Genomic DNA, 19,136 nt, shown 5'->3' with positions numbered 1-19,136 from the left:
ATTTAAGAAGACCTTCCAATTCTCCTTTTACTGGTGGAGGTGAAAGCAGGAGCAGGATTTCCAGCTGGTTGGAGTGTAGGCTGGGAACTTGAGTAACTTCAGATAAAACAACCCAAGCTACTGTGAGAGAGTTCTCAGTCCTAGAGTAGGAAGACACAGATCCTTAGTATAAATACAAGCATACATCCCTTTCCTGCATAACAGATTCAGCGACCAAGCTGGGAAACCCATAAGCTCTGCTGAAGCTGCTGTTGCACGCAGTACTAGAAAGCAAAAAATCTGGTTCCTTCACCAGGATCTAGTATTTAGCCACTTGGCCTCTTGCCTTATAAAACAGATGTTAGTATTATCTCTGATATGTATTGCTGCATTTATAATGTACAAAATAGTTGGCTGCTAAAGATGATGGCTTAATTAGAGTGGAATGTAGACTCTCAACTCTTCCATTAGTTTTGAAATGGCTAAAAATAGCTCCTGTAGAACATAGTAAAGTAAAATGGACTAACATATCAGATGTTTGTGCTTAAAGTTGGAATTGCCAGAAACAAAGAAATTTGTGGATTTTTCTTTTCGATTGCTAGTTATCCATCTCAGAAATTGAGATTTTCATACAGTGACCTCTTTATTGTACTTTTCAGATTAAAGACATTGTGTATTGGTCTTCAGCAGTGTCCTGATGCTTGCCTGTGTTATTGAGAAATTCCTTTTTATTGTGAGGATTTGTTTTGCATCATTTCAATGTTGAAGATTTTTAACCTGCACTGAAAGACCACAGAAGTTCCAGCTGTAATGATTTGTTTCTGTAGTAAGACATTTTAGCTTTCTTCTCTTGCAGTTTAGTTAAAGTGTGTTACACTGAAGTCCCACCACTTAACAGATGTGGCAACAGCTGATACTGTGATTTGTGGATGAGCAGAATTCTCAATCTGTTGCATTACCTGAGATAGATAATAATACCTTTTTAGTGGTAGCTATTATCTAATTCATTTTTCATTCATAATATACAAGAAAAATACCTTACAACTTGGGATTGGATCTGATTGTCATTAAGCATTAATAAATTAGAGTTTGGGTTCCTTGAGGTTTTATTTTTGTATTTATGCATAGTAACTAAAACTCCTTCACAAGCAGAAGTTTACCCACACATTTTTATCTTAATGTTAACATTACAGCTGTTGAAAATATATGGTTGCAATGAATGGTAGCTTCTCTTCAAAGTAAGCATATTTTTGGATGCATGCCCACCAAATTATCACCTTTATACAGTGTGCATTGAGGAGGAGTTATCAAAGTCATAAGACATGATTTTGATTCATATCTGTTGACTTGACCTTTTAACCTTTGAAAATCTCTTCTACCCAATTAAATACCACATCCTGTAGTTTGGATAATGTAGTGACATTATTTTTTCAAACATCTTGAGCTACATGTATAATATTACTCTACTCTGAATGTTACACAGAAACAGGTAAATGTTTTGAATGAAAAAAATGCAATAAACATATTTATATTAGGATTACCTGGAACAAAATTATGCTAACTTTCAGTAGCGGCAGAAATTTTTGAGTTTAGGTGTTTGCTTTAACATGCACTTCAGCAGATCCCTTACTGGTTGAGATGGAAGCAGCATGGGGAAGAGGGAGAGTGTTTCTCCCTGGTGGACTGATTAGTTTCTGTATTACTTATACTTAGAGGCAAATTCACCACACAATATTTGCATGACCTTACCTTTATCTGAAATAGTTCTGTTTCCTGAGTAACTTATGTTATACTTCAAGCACTTCAAAGCATTATAACAACTGCTTGCACCAAACTTGAGCTTAATGTAACAGAGAAATCAGTCAAGTCAATTGGAGACAAATCTTGTGATAAGAATTTCTCTCAAGCCCCCTTCCTTGTTTCAGTCTCTAGCAGTAACTCAAAATGAGTGTATGAATTTCTGAAAGAAATGGATACCATGGATACCCCTATGTATGGTTTGCCAAGTGTATTAAAATACACTGTATTTTAAATACATGCTGTATATATTCAAGAAATAAATTTAGGCCATTAGGATGAAGTTGTTCATTTATCTATATAGTGCAGAAAACTGCAGGTGTTCTCATGAAAAAAAACCCTGCAATTCTTATGGGATTTTTGAAAGTGTATAAAGTAACAAGAAAAGAAAAAAACCCCAAAATTCACAAATACCTAAGTCCCTCGCAATACATAGTTTTGCTATCAGTTTTAAAATTTAAGGGGTTTTTATTTTAAAGAAGCCTCATGCTGTCAAACACACATAAGAATGCTCATTTCTCTGCTATTTACTAGTTCATATTTTCATATATTTACTTCAGATTTTTATGGGATCTAAAGATTCTTTTCACCAACACATTTCTCAAAAGAACACTAAATTTTTCAGTTCAGAAAATGCAAAACAAGTTTGTGCATGAAATTCCTGTGTTGGCAGTAGGAGGTAGGACACAGATACCTGTCTGTTTTTGCTGCCCAGTCCAGTGCAGTAAGTGTACAACTCCAGGATCTGTGGCTGGGGACTTAGTCTTGCAATATTTTGTGCTTCTGTGAACTTGCCTCTCTTTCATTTGTTGAACTGTCACTTAATCCACCTGTTTTTCTTATCTTTTAAAGGGGAGTGTATATATTTACCACATTATTAATATATGATAATGTTACAGGCATTAGATGAGAAATTATCATTTCAGTGCTTTGATTGCCTGCATCTTGGTGAGGCTGCATTTTAGGGGAATTACTTCGGTCTTCTTGGCACAGTTCTATGATACATCATTATTGGTGATATTTTCAGCATGCACTATGGTATTAACATTTCATAAAATCTTGTTCCCTGTACCTTGAAAGGGACTGTTTGTATTTTGGCATTTAATAGAGCTTCACCTACCATATGTGGTCTGCTTGAAACCATACTATTTACATAAAAAGCAATTTTCTTCTGAGTATGTTATTCTCATATGTGATGAGAAGCTAAATGAAAACTACGCAAAGTCTCATAGAGAATGGAGAAGTGGCATTATTATAGCCATAATTTCATATCCTGATCTTCTTGGGCACATGTTAATAAAGGTTGTGACAGCAGTCCCTATTGATGGGAACTAGGATTTTGCTCTTTCTTTTGCACATCTGAAACTACAGAGGGGAAGTTTTGTTTCCACTGTACTGGGCTCTATTGGAATTTTTTGGCTTGGAGTCGGAACTTCAATTTAGAGATAAAAGTTTGGAAACCGCTGAAGTGTTTGTACCACGCCTGTTGCCAGAATATGTGGTCATGCTTCTTGGATACTGTAGCCATTTGCTGGCCTCCCATTTGAGTGCTCATCACCTGTGTTGTGCCACAGCCTCCATCAAGCTTTTGTGATTGTGAGGAACTGTGTGAAGTCACTGACATATGACACATGAAGTCATATGGCATTGAAAGAAAATCTTCAGTGTGAAGTGTGAAGATTTTCAGCGTGAAGATTTTCTTTCAATGTCATATTTCCTTGGAAGCCTCCTTGCAGGTTCTTCTCCTTGTGTAAAACCATCAGGAGCTCCTGCAACAAGAAGCAGCTGAAGGCAACATTTCTTAAAATGTTTTCTTTCCCTTCTGTAGCAAAGTCTCTCTCTCTTGTGCCCCTTTCTCTCATTAGTGTTGGCACAGTTCTGCATGGACACAACTTCTGGTTCTGTAAGCAAGTCTTTACTGCAGTTAGAGTACCTTTGGGTGCCATGCTCTTTGTGTTAGAAAATTCTGGCTGAATCAGGGATTTTTGATGGCTGGAATGGTGGATGATAGCAAGGACTCCCCAGGGAATTTTATTACCTATCTAGATGAGGTGTTTTGGCCGAGTCAGGTCACACAGGTTTTCATTCAGGAGCTGTAGGACCAACTGCAGCCCAGCACCTATTGTGTGAGTGAAAGCAAATATTCCCTTTGAAGTATTCATCAGGACAGCAGTTCAAACTGGGAGAGCATAGCAGAGGTGACCAGCTGATTGAGGACCTCCCTATTTAAGGAACACATTTTTCCTTTTTTTAAAATCAATTCATCTCTTACAGATGCAGTTGGGCACTCGCTGTTTGTGCACAGGAATTGAACCCCATTTAATCAGTGTCCTACTTGAATTCATCCATGTATAATATAGTGGACTGTGGATATTTCTGCCTTAAACAGCCTCTTGTTACAAAGCAGAAAGCTGTGACTTAGATTAAATTTAAATCCTGATTTGTGACATGTTAGCACAGCAAACTAATGCCAAAATCTATTAAGCCTCCAAGTTGGGGGTTTTTCAGTTCTTGACATTGGGTGAGTGCTGAGATCTTGACCACAATCACATTTGCTTTTGAGTAGGAGGAAATAGCCCATGTAGTTCCAGTAATGCAGACAAGCCATCACATCTGGTTTTATGAATGACTTTGGGGGGAAGGGAAGTTTGCAATTGATTAACATTGTTTGTAAAATAAAAGACTACTCTAGTCTTTGGAATTAGTGTAGAGAACTTTGGGAACCTTGGCAGTTAGCTCAGAAAAGCACCGGTTTTTTCCTTTTTTTTTTTTTTCCTAAAAAATTATTCAGAAAATTATTATACTAAGATACCTAGTAGTTCCAAAACTGTACTTCTTGCTCTTCAAAATTAAATTACATGTTAATAATCATTTTGTCTTTCTGGGTAATGATAACTTTTTTAATCATACATAAGATGAAAATCCTATTTTTATATAGCATTTTTTACTATATTTGTCAAACAGGTTTTTAATTGTCTCATTGTCTATTGAAATGATTGCTAAAATTCAAGAGCATATAAAAAGAAATGCTAACACTTTTAGGAAAAAATGTAAGCAGTTTTACTGGGAGTTTTGATAAGGTCTGGTTTGTGATTTTTTCTAAATGCAGGTTTAGTGTGTGCTTGTAGCACATCAATGTAAAAGGTAAATAATATTGTGCATGAGCAGTCATCAGCTGTGGTTTAGTTTAAGGCTCCACTTACCTTTCTATAACAACTTCTAACAGAAATGAGCCATTGAAATTCTTGCTCTAATGGATATTCTCTGTAATGAATATATGGTATAGCACAGTCAAGTTGTACTGTGATCTTAGGAACAAGTCTTCAGGAGTTACTAATGCCCAGAGTTTTAGTGTTATCTTCTAAGAGGGAGCAGTTTGAGAATCTCATTTAGAATTCAAAGCCATTTGGTTTACACAACTTAAACAGATTCCCTGCTATGTTCAGCTTCATGGTACTCTCTTCAGCAGTACCATTGCCACTGCTGTGCAGTTTGGATGTTTTATTCTTAAATAGGATTTTGGTGGTAAATGCAAGATATCAAAGCACCTGCTTCACCAGTTGTTTGGTTCAGAATTGATCTGAAGCAAAAGTGCAAGCCCCACATGGTTTTCATAAACAGTATTACTACTCTCTTTCACCACACCAGCCAGAATCAACTGTATTATTAAAAGACATGCTCAGACCACTACTTATTATTTTCAGCGACTATACTTAAAAACAGTTCCCAGAAGTACAGAAGTTGAAGGCTGGCATCTTGAATTAATCTATGTAAATAGATAGTCTTTGAGCCAGCAATCAATCAAAGTGAGGTTAAGCCCTGTGCCATGGGAAGTCTGCATAAATGGGCTCTTTTTTCCTTTTTTTTTTTTTTTTTAATCAAGCAGTAGTATCGTATGTGCGGTTGTTGATAGTTAATTGTGGTTAGCATATTTGAGTTTCATTACACACTGAAATGTTTCAGTAATTTGCAGGGCTCAGAAGCATGTATTTAGCAGAGAGGTGTGCAGTGCTGCCTCTCAGTGCTGTCTGTGCCTCCCACGGTGGGTGGGTGCTGCTGCTCAGGCCGAGAGCCAGGTCCCCAGCAGTTTGTGTGGCACAAGGGGAAAGGATGCTGTGCTGGGCTGTCCAGTACTGGCAGCACCCAGCAAAGACTGGCCCCTCTCTTTTAACCAGCACTCAAAACACTACAGAATTTAAAAAGAAACTGAGAATCAGTAACTGGCTGCCCGTTCTGTTGCCTTAGATTGTAAAGCAATGAGGCCTGTTCTCTCTTTTGCCAGCAAGAGTGGTTTAGTCATTATCTGTTTTCGAGCATTTCCACTCTTAAGATATTTTATGTTAAGAGGGAGAGTAAAGGAAAGAGTTGTACAAAAATTCATTGATAGCGTCTTGGTGTACAGAATGTGAATGGTTTCTTGTTTTTGCACGCTGCCTGCTTGAGCACTGCAAAGGAAAGAACTTGAGCCTTGTCCCTAATTGTTGTTTCTTTTTACACTTAATTTTCAGGTTGAGTGGACAGAGCACCTATAACCTAAAGGATGTGAGGTTTATCCTGGGAAGGAGTTTATCCAAATGAGAAAAATCATTTTTTGAAAGAATATTCAACTCTAAGCAGAGACTTGGTAGTAGGTTCTCATCTAACAAAACTGGAATATGCTGTATTTTAAGTAACTTCAATTAAAAAGTATAGTTTTGAGTTTGGCATTTGGGAGGTGCTTTTCTTAAAGAAAAAAATCCTACCTCATTTCTACTACTGACTTGCTATTAGACATTTACTATTAGACTGATTTAACTATCAGACGTTCTGTCCTGTGCCATTGTGGACATTATCTTCATCTTAAACTGGAACACTTTTGAGGCTGCTCATCTTTGCAGCATGAGGCTCTGTCTCAAAGCTTTGTTGCATCTCAGCAACAAAGAGTGCAGGGCCAGAGCAGCTTCCCTTGCAGAACACAGTGTTGCTCTGCCTTCACAGTGACCTTCAGGGGTCACTGAGTGCACAGGTGCCTCCTTGGAAGAATTTATTTCACTGTGACCTTTGTGCCAGGTGACACATCTGGATAACTAGGTGAGAATACTTCTTGCTCAAAAGTGTAATTAACTCTGGATGACAGGAGAGACAGAGGGAGTATCATCTGTGGCTTTTGGGGGGATTTACAAAAGAATGTTTAAGTGTACAGGTAGTGTGACCAGCTTCCAGTGTTAGCACCCCCACTATTGAACTCCACTGTCTCAAAAGCAGATTGAAGAAGACAAGTCTGTCCTGAAACCCTTAAATCCAGAGACAAAAATGCTGCTGAGACTACTCAGGCTGAGGAGAACTTCAACTCAATTACTGCAAATTCCGAAGGCAAATTACTAATGATCATGGAGATTTAATTGCATTGAAGGCTTACTAGGGACTCTGTCTGGAACAAGGGCTCCAAAAACCTTTTTATGGGAGAATGTAACAACATTTTAACAGATGGGATATAGGGCTTGTAGAGGGATAAAAACCTCCCCTGTAACAAAATACATTATTGTTCAATGGATGAACAATTAACTGAAGTCTCTTTAGTAAACCCGAGTGAATAATATTTCTGAATTATTTAGATCTTAATTACATTGTTCTGTGTAAGTGTACATTCTTGGCATAATTTTAGCAAACTTCAGGTGCTATTACAGCATTGAAAAAAAGGTTTTCTTGTGGGTTTTGGTGGTTTTGTTATTTGATTTGGGGTTTTTACATTTCTCATTTGTCTTTCTCCTATGAACTTTAAAAGGTATAATATCCTGCTTTAAGGAAGCATGTGATACATAAGTTTATTTCTAGAAAGCTTGCACAACAGGCATGAAAAATTGTGGTGGAAAAATAAATACTTTTTATTCACAATTGTTTTTAATATCTCTATCCTTAAAGGCTGACTAGTAGCATAGTAATCTTGTCTTTTTTTGATGTCCTTAATTTTTATGTGTTAGAAAGACAGGAAAATTAAAGATCTTAATCTGATTTGGATATACTCACTACTTAAATAGTTTGCCATACAGTTGTTATATCAATTTATTTTCAGTTTCAGTTTTCTCAAAACTAAACACTCAACTCATGGTGGATGGCTTCCTTCATTTCAAGAACCTTTGGACCAGTTGCTCATTGCTATTGATTATTCTATTTTATTTTTTTAAAATCAATTCTATTTTATGTGCCTATATATGGAAACAATGCCATGTACTTCCCAGTACAGCTATTAATAGCCTCTCCACATATGCATAATTATTTATTTTAATCTGCACTGACAGAAGAGCACTCACAAGTGTACTTAAAGTAAATTTGCATGATTTTTTCCCTTTCATTTCTAACTCACTTTGCCATTTCTAAATTGCTTTCTTGTTCTCTGTTTTACTGATAGTCAAATTCTGTGGCAAGATGGTGGTTCTGACTACTTTGAATATTTAAGAATCTTTGAGTTGTTAACGTTTTGTACTAAAAGTGGAATCTGTGGATAGACAAATTTAATGAGAGACTCGAGAAACATGGGAAATTATAGTTGAGGACTAGTAGATTGGATCTTGCTTATGGAAGGCAGTATTGCTGGAATATGCATGGATTGAAATAGTTTGACCAGCATTATCTGTTGACATGTAGGGTCCAGGCACAACCTTCGTGATACAAATTGTTTTGAAAACCAAGTTACTGTAGAGTGTCTGTAGTAGTTTTGTGTTCTGGACATTCTTCAGTTTATTAGCCTGGTGCTGTGCTCCATGAACTCCCTCCCAAAAGTCTTCTTCTGTTTACTGTGATGCTAACTGATTTTATGACAAAAACTTTCTACATTTAATTATGCTATAAAATGCCTTTTGTTCACCCCGTTTTTCAGAAGTCAAGGCAACTTCATCATAGTGTTTAAGAAATTTTGGTGGAATTTTGGTCTTTTGGGTAGTTACATGAAAATCAGGCCAGACATTTATTAAATAATTCTGAGTTAGGATGGGTTCAAATTCAAGTTCAGGAGAATCTTTCTTTATCTTCACTCATTTACCTCAAGCTGGAATTTTTTGGGTAGAACCTAATGTCTGCTCATTGTCTGGGGCCTGTGCATAAGGCACACAAATCTTGTTACATATGTAATTAATTGTATATGAACTTCACTGCTGTAGGTTCTATAATGTGCCCTTGTGCTCCTACTTCTCAATGATATGTGAATGTATAGTAGGCACAATTATGACCCCCTGTGTAGTGGGACTCTGAAGGCTTTTCATCCCCTGCTCCCTCACTACAACAACTCCTCTTTCATTAGTGCAACTTTTTTTTTTCATTTCAGCCTAGCTTGCCTGCACAAGAAAATAAGATTTGGGGTTTTTTAATGATTATTACTTTTTAAATAAATTAATTTTTATTTTAAAATTTAAAAAAAAAAAAACATTTTTACTTGAAGGATTAAAAAGACCTGGTAAATGTCTTTCCAGTAAAACCTTAAAAGATCCTTATAGATATGCCAGTATTTCTTTAAACAACTGCAAGTATCACTACTTTTTTTTAACAATCTTTAAAAGGAACCTATTATAAAGAATGTATAAAATTTCCCCATAGATTATAATTATTAGAAGTTAGTCTTCTTTCCTCTATCCATCTTATCTATTAAAACACAAATTAAATCTATAAAATCACAAACATGACTCATTAGCTCTGAGGCATATAACTGCTAGGCAAGCAGCCATGACAAATACAAAAGTATTTAAATCTCTTGCTGTTAAAAATAGGCATAGTAAAGATGTCACTCAATTTAAAATAAATCTGTTGTAAAATGTAGCTCCAGTTAACATCATATCTTGTGATATTGTTGCTTTAGGTCAATGTGAGTGTAAGCTGAGGTTAGTGAGTGACCTTACAGGGTTAACTTAGACCTGAGTGCTGGGCACTGTAAGTGTGTGTTGTCAGAAACAGTGTTGCCTGGTGATTATATTACTGTTTTTCTTCCTAGGGGGATGCCAAAGGCCTTGTAACCTCTGAGAATGTGAGCACTGGCCAGAAGTTGGACTTCTCAGATACAATGGTACAGCAGAAGCTGGATGAAATAAAGGACCAAATCAAGCGAGAAATAAGAAAGGAACTTAAAATCAAGGAGGGAGCAGAGAACCTCAGGAAGGTCACAACGGATAAAAAGAACTTGGCATATGTGGACAACATTTTGAAAAAATCGAATAAGAAGTTAGAAGACTTGCATCATAAGTTACAGGAGCTAAATGCACACATTGTTGTAACAGATCTCGAAGATGTTGCAGGTACCACGCATTACTGTGAAATCACTTTTTCTTTATAGCTGAGATAAGCTCTCCCCATTTCACTTGAAAAATTTGCTTTGTGAATGAGCAAATCTGTAGCTGGTGAGGTTGTTACTTATGTATGTCTCTTTGTTTTGACTCACAAGTCAGTATCCAGTACCTTTGAGTTTAAAATTCCTTCCCAGGGAACAGTGTCTTTTATGGATTATGAGTTCTTCACTTTCAGTTCTTAGCATACTAAAATATTTTCTCAGTCACTGTAATGTTTCCTAGTAACTTTTCTCTGTGTGAAAGCAAATTTCATGAGCTCTTCCAGTGACTTTCTCTGAATTACACTGTAGACATCAAAATTGATGCACCATTTTATTCAATGCAGGAAAAATTACAACATTCATACTTAAAAATTTTTGTTAGGTTTTGGTTTTTTAAAACTTAACTTAGAAAATGTTTTTCGGTTGTGCTGTTATTTAACTTATCAAACATTTCTTACAGTGACAATTCTTACAATTTATTTATTCTCCAGCCTTTTCCACAGCAAAGCTACTATTTTAAAGACAATTTGAAATTGTTTTCACAGAATGGTTGTAGTTGATGGTCTTAATTAGTATTTTCTGTGGCATGGCAGCAAGTCAATACTAATTTTGAATGTATTTTTTAAAAATACCAGGATTGGTATTTTAAGATGGAATGTTGTGAAAGTAAACAGTCCTCTTTGAGCTTTGTGGAATGGCCTGGGAGATACTGCCAGCATGGTGATTTCACATTGCACAGACTCTTCTTGGCAAAATGTTAATAGTGTGCTCAAGCCATTGAAGATTCATGTGAAGTGAATGCCAAGCCTGAGGAAGCTTGGGCAGTGGAATAAAGGTCTGCAGCATCCTTGTGATGCAAGGTTGGTTACAGTGAGAATTTAGGAAATAGTGGTTGGTGATGTCTGCAGTTCATAGTCTGGCCCAGTGACACACTGCAGAGGTGTTCAGGTGGCCATGGTGGCCTGTGCTGGATTCTTTTTGGCATTTCATCTGTGTGAGGATACAAGAGGTGGAGCAGGGACACAGCTGGAACCAGTGAGGCTAAGTGGTTGCTGCAGCATGAAATGGAAATGAATGCAATCATGTATGCTTCCAGATAGCCACTGGGCTTTTGGTAGGCATGAAGCATTCTGTTCCATGTCAGCTAAAGTTTATGAAAATCTGCTTCAGTGTTGACAGGACTGTGGCTTTTAAAGGAACAGGAAGAGTGGAACAGAAAGAGAATTGTATACAAACTGTGTATAGACCAAATATTAAAAATCTGTGCAGATACAATTTGCAAAATTCATCTAGCAGTAGAACTTGAAAAGTGGATGAGCACAGAAATGCTCTTGTTTGAATGCTTCCTTCCAGTCTAGCATTTTTAAAAGCCTTATCATAATGAGTTAATGAGTAATATTGTCATTGTGCATGTCTTGGGAAATGCAGGAGGGATTCAAAGGACAAAAGATCATGGTTGATCTTATGTGCTTCTACATGCTTTTGATGTGTGCTAAACTTCTTAGGACTGTTTTTAAATTCCATTCTGTTCTAGGTGTTAGTGGTAGTTAATTTGTACAGTCTTCATCATGGAAAAATGCAAGAAAAAACTTGAAAATTTGGTTGAGATCTTTATATTCTCTGTAAAGTATTGCATCAGGTAGTCCCATGCAAGACCCATTTAAATAGACTATTTTGCATAATCTTCATGAGGGGGGAAAAAAAAGTAATCTTTAATTCTGTTAATACCTCTTTTTAGATAAAGATTTGGAAGCACCCACCCTCTGAAGTTGAAGTGCTTGAGTTTTTTGTAATGTTTGCCTTGTATTTTAAGTGCTTGTCTCCTTCCTCATTCATGGTCAGTAGTACATGGAGGGGGAGCACTCTCAGTAAATGTTGTCTGTCTTGAGACAAACGGATGCAAGTCATTTTGGTGATATTTTGATTTTTAATACTGAAGCCTTAGGCTTGACTTAAGGTATTGGTGAGCTTGACCTTCACAAAATAAAGTTGGTAACATAAAAGTTATGACATGCCAACTGTGTGTGTGCATGTGGATACATGTGTACACACACACATGCATGGTACTGAGGAAGTACAGAGATACATAACCCTAAAGGTGACTGCATCTGACATCAGATACCTCAGTGGACAGTCACAGATACCCCACTTGGGCAATTCTTGCTTTTGCTCAAATAGGCAGTGAATTTAATATCCATTTACTGGTCAATATGGGAGCTCCCCAAAAAGTGCACTGAATAAAGAGATTATCTTTATTCAGTGTTACTGCTTTTCACTTTAGCTTGTGTTTGACCTTCTTCTGGTCACTTAGTAACAAGTTATATAAAAGAGGTGGAAATATATGATCATGAATGCTGAAAATAAGGTAAAGAAGGTTCAAGAGCTGTATGAGTCAAGGTCTGTCTTCTCTTTATGTACTTTAATACATTTCAGTATTAAAGCCCTGTGTTTTTCCCTGTGTGACAGAATATACTGGGTAGGTTTTTTCAAGTTCTAAAGTCAGGATTGAGATTCACTGAACTGATGTCTTTGACTTGTCAGGCCTGAACTGTAAAGATTTTTTTGACTTTTTTGTTGACTGGTTGAAAGACCATTTTGATAACTTAGAACAGTCATTTAATCTTCTTGTGTTCCTGTATCTGAAAAGTGGGTGTGAACATATACTTGTGAAGTGCTCCCAATATAGAGCTGAGAAATGCTACACAGGCTGTTGTGGTTCTTTCTGTTGCTTATGGTATCAAGCAGTAACTTGTATTACTTTTTAACAAGCCACTAATTTTTAGTGTAACTGCTTTGTAATCAGCACAGTGCAATCAATACATGTTGAAATCATTAAATATAGTGTTAACAAGTCTACTGTAGAAAAATCTGTTTTAATAACATTCCATTCCAAGCAAGTTTAGATGTTTTTGTGGTAGTTTGCCTAGAGCTGAAAGATCACAATTATTTGAAGAATTAGTACTAAACTTTAACCAGAAAGTGCAGTTTGCCAAACAGCTTTATTAGAGCATGTGAGGGTAGATTTGACAGTGGGTATGTGATTCAGAAACAACTTTTAGCACAACATAGGTGTACTTTACCTTATAGGGATTGCTGATGAATCTAAGTTTGTTTTAGAAGTGGGACTTTGTACCCAAGTCTGCCCTTGTTGTGCAGTGTATTAGTCACTGCAAGGATGTAGAATTCTAAAATTTGTAGGTCAACACTTAAAAGTGAAGCAGAATCCAACAACATAAAAAGAGTAGGACAAGCCTAGCAACCATTATTGCTGCAAGTCTGAGAGACGTAATGTGTCCCATGGGGATGATTACTTCTGTTTCAGAGATGAAGAAATGTTGTGTCTAGAAAACATACTTCTATACAACAGCAAAGACTGAATTGGTGGATTTGTGTTTGTGTCAAAAGCAGCAGTACAGATTGTGGTCTCTAATGTGACTCAGGGAGGTGTAAGACTGAAATAGCTTACCTATAGCAAGTTACTGATTTAATTAGACATGTAGCTAATACATAGAGAACCTATAAATTGGCAAATTGGTCTGTTTCATAGAGCTGAAGTTAAGGGGGATAGAGAAGTGTAATGATAGGAAAACCTTTGAGTGAATTGATAAAACTGGATAAAATATGGACAAAACTAACTCAGAGACAAGTTAATGCCTTTTCTTCCATCCTCCTAACTGACATGGAAGCTATCCACTTTACATCAAACTTGGCTGTAGGCATTGCAAAGAAAATAAATTATTTTTTAAAATAATATGATTAGCTGGCTGTTTGGGGGATTTCTTTGTCCTTACAAAAGACTAGGTTAATCTGTTGGACACCAAAGTGTCCACATAAGACCAATTACTGGAAACTGGTAGAGGTAGCGACCAAACTGATAATAGGTAGTGACTTTTTAGATAGCAGACTCCACCTACAAACTCATATCCATTGGAATTTCAGATAACTTTGGGACCCTTAATAGAATAATATTATCTATGCAATTTGAAAGAATCTCATGCCACTTTTTTAGTAGTTAAAATTAGCTGCTACCTAGTGGAAATTCAGCTCAACTTCAGAAGTTTCCAGGAGGTCAGCACTGGATGTTTTTAGAGTGCAGAATGTCCCCTGCTGCCTTGGGCCTACTGATGATTTAGTTCCAGTGCTGATCCAACCTTCTGACTCCCTGAGAAAAGCCTGACCATGCATCTTTCTTCCTCCCTTCAGCAATGCCTAAATGCATTGCAGGTATTTCTGTGGGGTATGACACTGAGGAGGCTAACTGCAATTAAATATCCTCAAATAAGATTAAAATTAACTATTTACCAAAGGTACTTGCTGCTAATTGACTACTTAAGCAGCAAGCTGCAGTACCATCTGGGAACCCAAATTCAGAAAGTTATGTGGGATCCTCGATTTCACACTGAGCTTACTGAAGAAATACTATATGTAGCATCTGGGGAGGAGATCCCAAAAAATGAGCAGCAGTCTCAGAAGAGTTGAGTTATGTAACTGCTCTTTATAAATATAACTTAGATAGCAGTGATGGGTAAAAGGCAATTTAGAAGCAAGAAGTTTTTGCTGGTGAGCACTGTACAAACTCCAACTGAAAAGGTTTTCAGAAGAGCAAAGATCACGGTTCATATGAGCATTTCAGACTGAAAACTGCAATTGTCCTCATGTAATCCAAATATTAAATAAAAAGTCATCCCTATTAATTTATTTTAAGTCTGGTGAGTATATTTTTATGAAAACAGGGTCTTTTAGATGCTAGGGAAGCAGCACTGTAGCCCTTCCAGCAGCCTGCATGTGTGGTGACAAGTTGCACAAAACTCACTGGTGTTAAGCAACAACATTCATAGGTGTTGAGCATAATAAGATGCCTATTTGCTTGAAGTTGAGTTCACTTGAAATGCATGTGTTGCTTCACTCTATACTCTCTGTCAAGAACAATATCTGGGTCTGGGAGCCCGAACCTGTACCCCAGCAAAGCCCTTGCTGTCCTATGCAAAGCTGTACTTGAATGTATCCAAAATGGCAAGTCTTGCACTGCCCGTATTAACCAACAAATGGGGCAACCTGGAAAATCTCTTCTGTTCCCCAGTCCCTACTTTGAGTGAAATATCAATTTGGTATTAGTACTTAACTCTTGTATAACTTTAGGAGTATACATAAATTCCATTGATTGCAATTACGTGGATGAATTTATTACTTATTCGTTCTATGAAGATAACTAAATGCTCTCAGAGGAGATATGACTCCCTCTGTAAAGTGCTTTAGATAAATAAATCTGAGATAACTAGCCATGCAAAGTCATTACAACCTTCCAGAACAAAGAGAAAAGGAAACAGCTAATACAGATGTAGCTTGTAGTGTTGCTGCTGAGACTGTCAATCCTTTCTGCAATAGAACCGGTTTGTCTGGCTGATTTAAAAATTAATCTGAATTCTATAAGAAGCTGCCTCGAGCTGCTTACTGAGTACTAATGGGGAGATTGGTTGGGGGATGGTAGAAGGAGTCCTTGGAAAGCATCTCTGAAAAACTATTGTTTGTTTTTTTTTTAACATAATATATTAAGAAGCATGTTGTTCCAAATTTGGGAGTTTAGTGAGCAGCCATTATGCCTAAAGGCAAAAAATTACTTCTTCCTAGCAATTAGTCCCTATTGCACCAAAGTTTCCTTTGCTATTAGTTACTAACAAAGCACATAGTACAACAATTTTAACTAAGTAGTAGAGGGTAGGTTACACCCACAAGTACAGACCAGCTCTTGAGATGACCCAGGTAAGTGGTGTGGTTACACCTTCACAGCAGAGACATGCAAAGGCAGATAATGACAGCTGCCTGGGCAGCCTGAAACATGGTATCTCTAATTAGTCCTTAACTTGCAACTTGTGTGTTGTTTTAATGCAAAGAAAGGCTGCTTGTGTACATCCTTAAAAGCTGTGAAAACAGACTTCAGGAGCCCCACAGCCTTCCCAGGGATCATCAGAGGGCTGGGATCTTTAAGTGGTAGAGGCTTGCATCATATATCTAAAGTTGGTAAATATCATTTATATGATGAATCTACTTTACAAGGAGACCTGACACTGTGACGTTCAAGTTCATGTTTGTTCTCATTTTGAATAGATTATTAGATGAGGATTAGTTGAAACTGAAGACATAAGTGATAGGAAAGCATTTTGTTAATCTTTATTTTATTAATAAAAGATTTTATTAGGTAAAGCTGTTCAAGTGCTCTTCCACAGAGGAACCAAGCCAAAACATTGAGGAGAGGATCAATGAAAAAACAGCTGAGGAGTAATGCAGATTTTTTTTAAAAAACATCTGGTATTTTCTGTGCTACCTTTAAGTAGTGAGGATGCAGTAAGAGACTTGTAAGTGGCTCGAAGTGAAGAGTGAATTAGCAGTAGAGGAAATTAAAACTCCTTACTTGAAATCTGTATGTAGCCTCAGCAAAGATTGCCATTTAGGAGGAAATTATCCAGCAAACTTGGAAACAAAATGTGTTAAATCTCCAGAAGTAGTTATCAGAAACTTTTACAGAGAAAGTATGAAATGGCAGATAAAATATCTCCCCTTGATATCTCATAAGTAAAAATTTGTAAGTTACTCGTGCACTGCCTCTGTTTTCTGGTAATTGAGGATTCCAGCATTCCTCATCCTAGTTTTAATGCAAGGAAGATTATTACAACTGGAAAAAAGATTCTGTGGTTCATATTCAGTAAATACTGTCTTCAAGGAAACCAGAACCGTTTGTCCACAGAGAAGGTATTCTCTTGGTTGTTGGGGTAGAAGAAATTTTTTTTTTTTTTTTTATTATTATGGTGGAAATAATTTGTCCTCTTTTACCAAAAGGTTGGAAGTCATTGGGACTGCTCGGAAGAATAGTTAGCTATAAGGACAGATGTGTTGGAAATAGTCCAGTTGCCACTTATTTTCAGTTTACTAACAGTTCATGTTGCAGAAGTTATACAATAGACTGGTTAGGAAAAGTTAAGGAGCTTGACTTTATAATTTAATTGATAAAACTAACTTGCATTCCATGAAATAAATCCAACAAGAGGGAGACCCAAACACAGTAATACTGTCAAGTGAAAAAGCTTTCTCCTTCCCATAGATCAGTGAATTGTTCAGTAACCTATCTGACTATGTATCCAGTTATCCCAGATTTCTGTTATGACTGCACAGCAGAATGCATTCAGCTTTAGAATAAGAAAAAGGCTTATTTTTATCTGTTCTTAATTTTGACATGGACAGTGTCTGCAGTATTCACACTAAAACAGATGAGGATCTACTCAAGAGCTGTATTCAGACAGTGCTCAGTAGTATCTAATACTATTATCCAAGTTTGTTGTTAAAACACTTTGATATCAAATCGGGGGTATAAGAGAGCTTAATGGAAAACTGCATTTTTTTAATTGACTCAAGACATTTGAGAAGAATTAAATCTCCTTTGAAATAAAAATAGGCTTAGCTGCAGACCTGCCTGTTTGCCCAGTGCCGGAAGTGATTCATGTGAATCAGGACATGTGTAGGAGTCACAGGGCTCTCAGGAGGCTTTTCATGGTAAGGCGCATTTGCAGTCCTGTTGCAAAGTAGCTCTGGACAGGAGAGTCACTTAATTCTCAAGTAGGATGTTCCAGTTCTGTTCAATCTGTAACTTCATAGAATAGAGTGTAAGGTGGGTTTTGGGGGAGTGGTTTGGGTGTTTTCTTCCTGGATTTTTTTCTGCATGCTTATACCTTTTCTTTAATTCACAGATTGTCCTAGCACTCCTGATACTCCAAATAGTGATCCTCGGTTTTCTACGAACAACAGATTGATGGCCTTAAAGAAGCAGTTGGATATAGAACTGAAGGTAAAACAGGGAGCAGAAAATATGATACAGATGTACTCAAATGGCTCTTCAAAGGTAAGGCTTTGGAATGCTTAAAGATCATTAAATGAATGTGGGTTTTCACATTGCTGTAATGTGACTGTAAAATGTATAAACAGTATGCAGCTTCAGTATTTTTAGTTCGGGCTATATTTTTGTTAAACAGTTCCATCAAATCTGCTACAATTTATTTTACCATTTTTTGTTGTGGTTTGATACCCACTGCAGGGATTGTGTTATCAGTTTGTGCAGATGCAGTTCAACCTAAATAATAAATCCGGCTTACTAAATTTAGTACATCTAGTAATCTTTGACCACGTGGGATTCACTTAGCAGCAAAGCTTGGTAGGACTGACTGGTGTCTGGTGTTTTGCCTAGCTCCACAGAAAAAAAAAAAAGATCCATTAGTTTAACATTGTAACATGCATGATAATTGCAACAAAGGCAGTATTGCCAAGAATATTCTGAACTTGTCATCTAGTTGTAGTTAGCAGCAAAAAGATCTGTGCCAAATGCTTCAATAGAATGTGTGTAGTATTCTGATAGAGATGTCATAACCTGCACTGATACACATAAAATACGCATTGAAATAAATTCTTTTTAGGGAAGTGTAGTAATCTAGAGGTAGCAACTGATAGAATAAAGTGAAATTAAAAATAAAGCCACACTTACTATTATATCTGAATTTTAAGTACTTGCACTCACTCTCTCTTGATAGCACCAGAATTTTTCCAAGGAGGTGAAAGGCAGTCATAATTCTCAAATGAGAAAAAAGGGAGGGAAGGATCCTCTACTTACATTCCCCTTCACCTTTCATTCATTACTCATTAACCGTTCTTTACCTTTATTAAATCATTAAGGAAATTAATTTCAAGACTAAGGGGAAACACAAGAGTAGATCTAACAAATAATGTGTAGTAGCTTGGTTAGATGTTTTTGTGTCCAGATAGCAGTAAGGAGAATCAAAATGTTTTAAGATCTTAGCTGAGCCAGCACCTATCTGGGTCAGTCAACTTACTAAAAGGAAGTGTTTGGCTAGAAGAGAAGGAATCTGGAAATTACATTGCTACCCCTTAGAACTGATTTTAACTAGAAATTGTTGGAAAGGAACTTCATGTTTTTGACTGAATTTGGGCTAGGTGTTGGTGGAGAGGCAGATCACTTTGTATGTCTCTACTGTATGACTTCCTTATACCTTGAACAAATAGCAGG

The 19,136-nt window shown here is 36.8% G+C and overlaps 1 protein-coding gene across 1 annotated transcript in view; it reads left to right on the top strand.

Annotated features, from left to right (window-relative positions):
* PKN2 (protein kinase N2) overlaps nucleotides 1–19,136 on the top strand; it is a 54,501-nt gene that overhangs the window by 14,070 nt on the left and 21,295 nt on the right. The window contains exons 2-3 of the mRNA XM_063165758.1: nucleotides 9,737–10,037; nucleotides 17,809–17,960. Of these exons, the coding sequence (XP_063021828.1) occupies nucleotides 9,737–10,037; nucleotides 17,809–17,960 (453 nt within the window). The remainder of the gene's footprint in view (nucleotides 1–9,736; nucleotides 10,038–17,808; nucleotides 17,961–19,136) is intronic.

Source organism: Melospiza melodia, chromosome 11 (assembly GCF_035770615.1).
Source record: "Melospiza melodia melodia isolate bMelMel2 chromosome 11, bMelMel2.pri, whole genome shotgun sequence".
Taxonomy (NCBI): domain Eukaryota; kingdom Metazoa; phylum Chordata; class Aves; order Passeriformes; family Passerellidae; genus Melospiza; species Melospiza melodia.
Note: the sequence above shows the minus strand (reverse complement) of the source record. Positions and strands in the feature narration are given on the sequence as shown.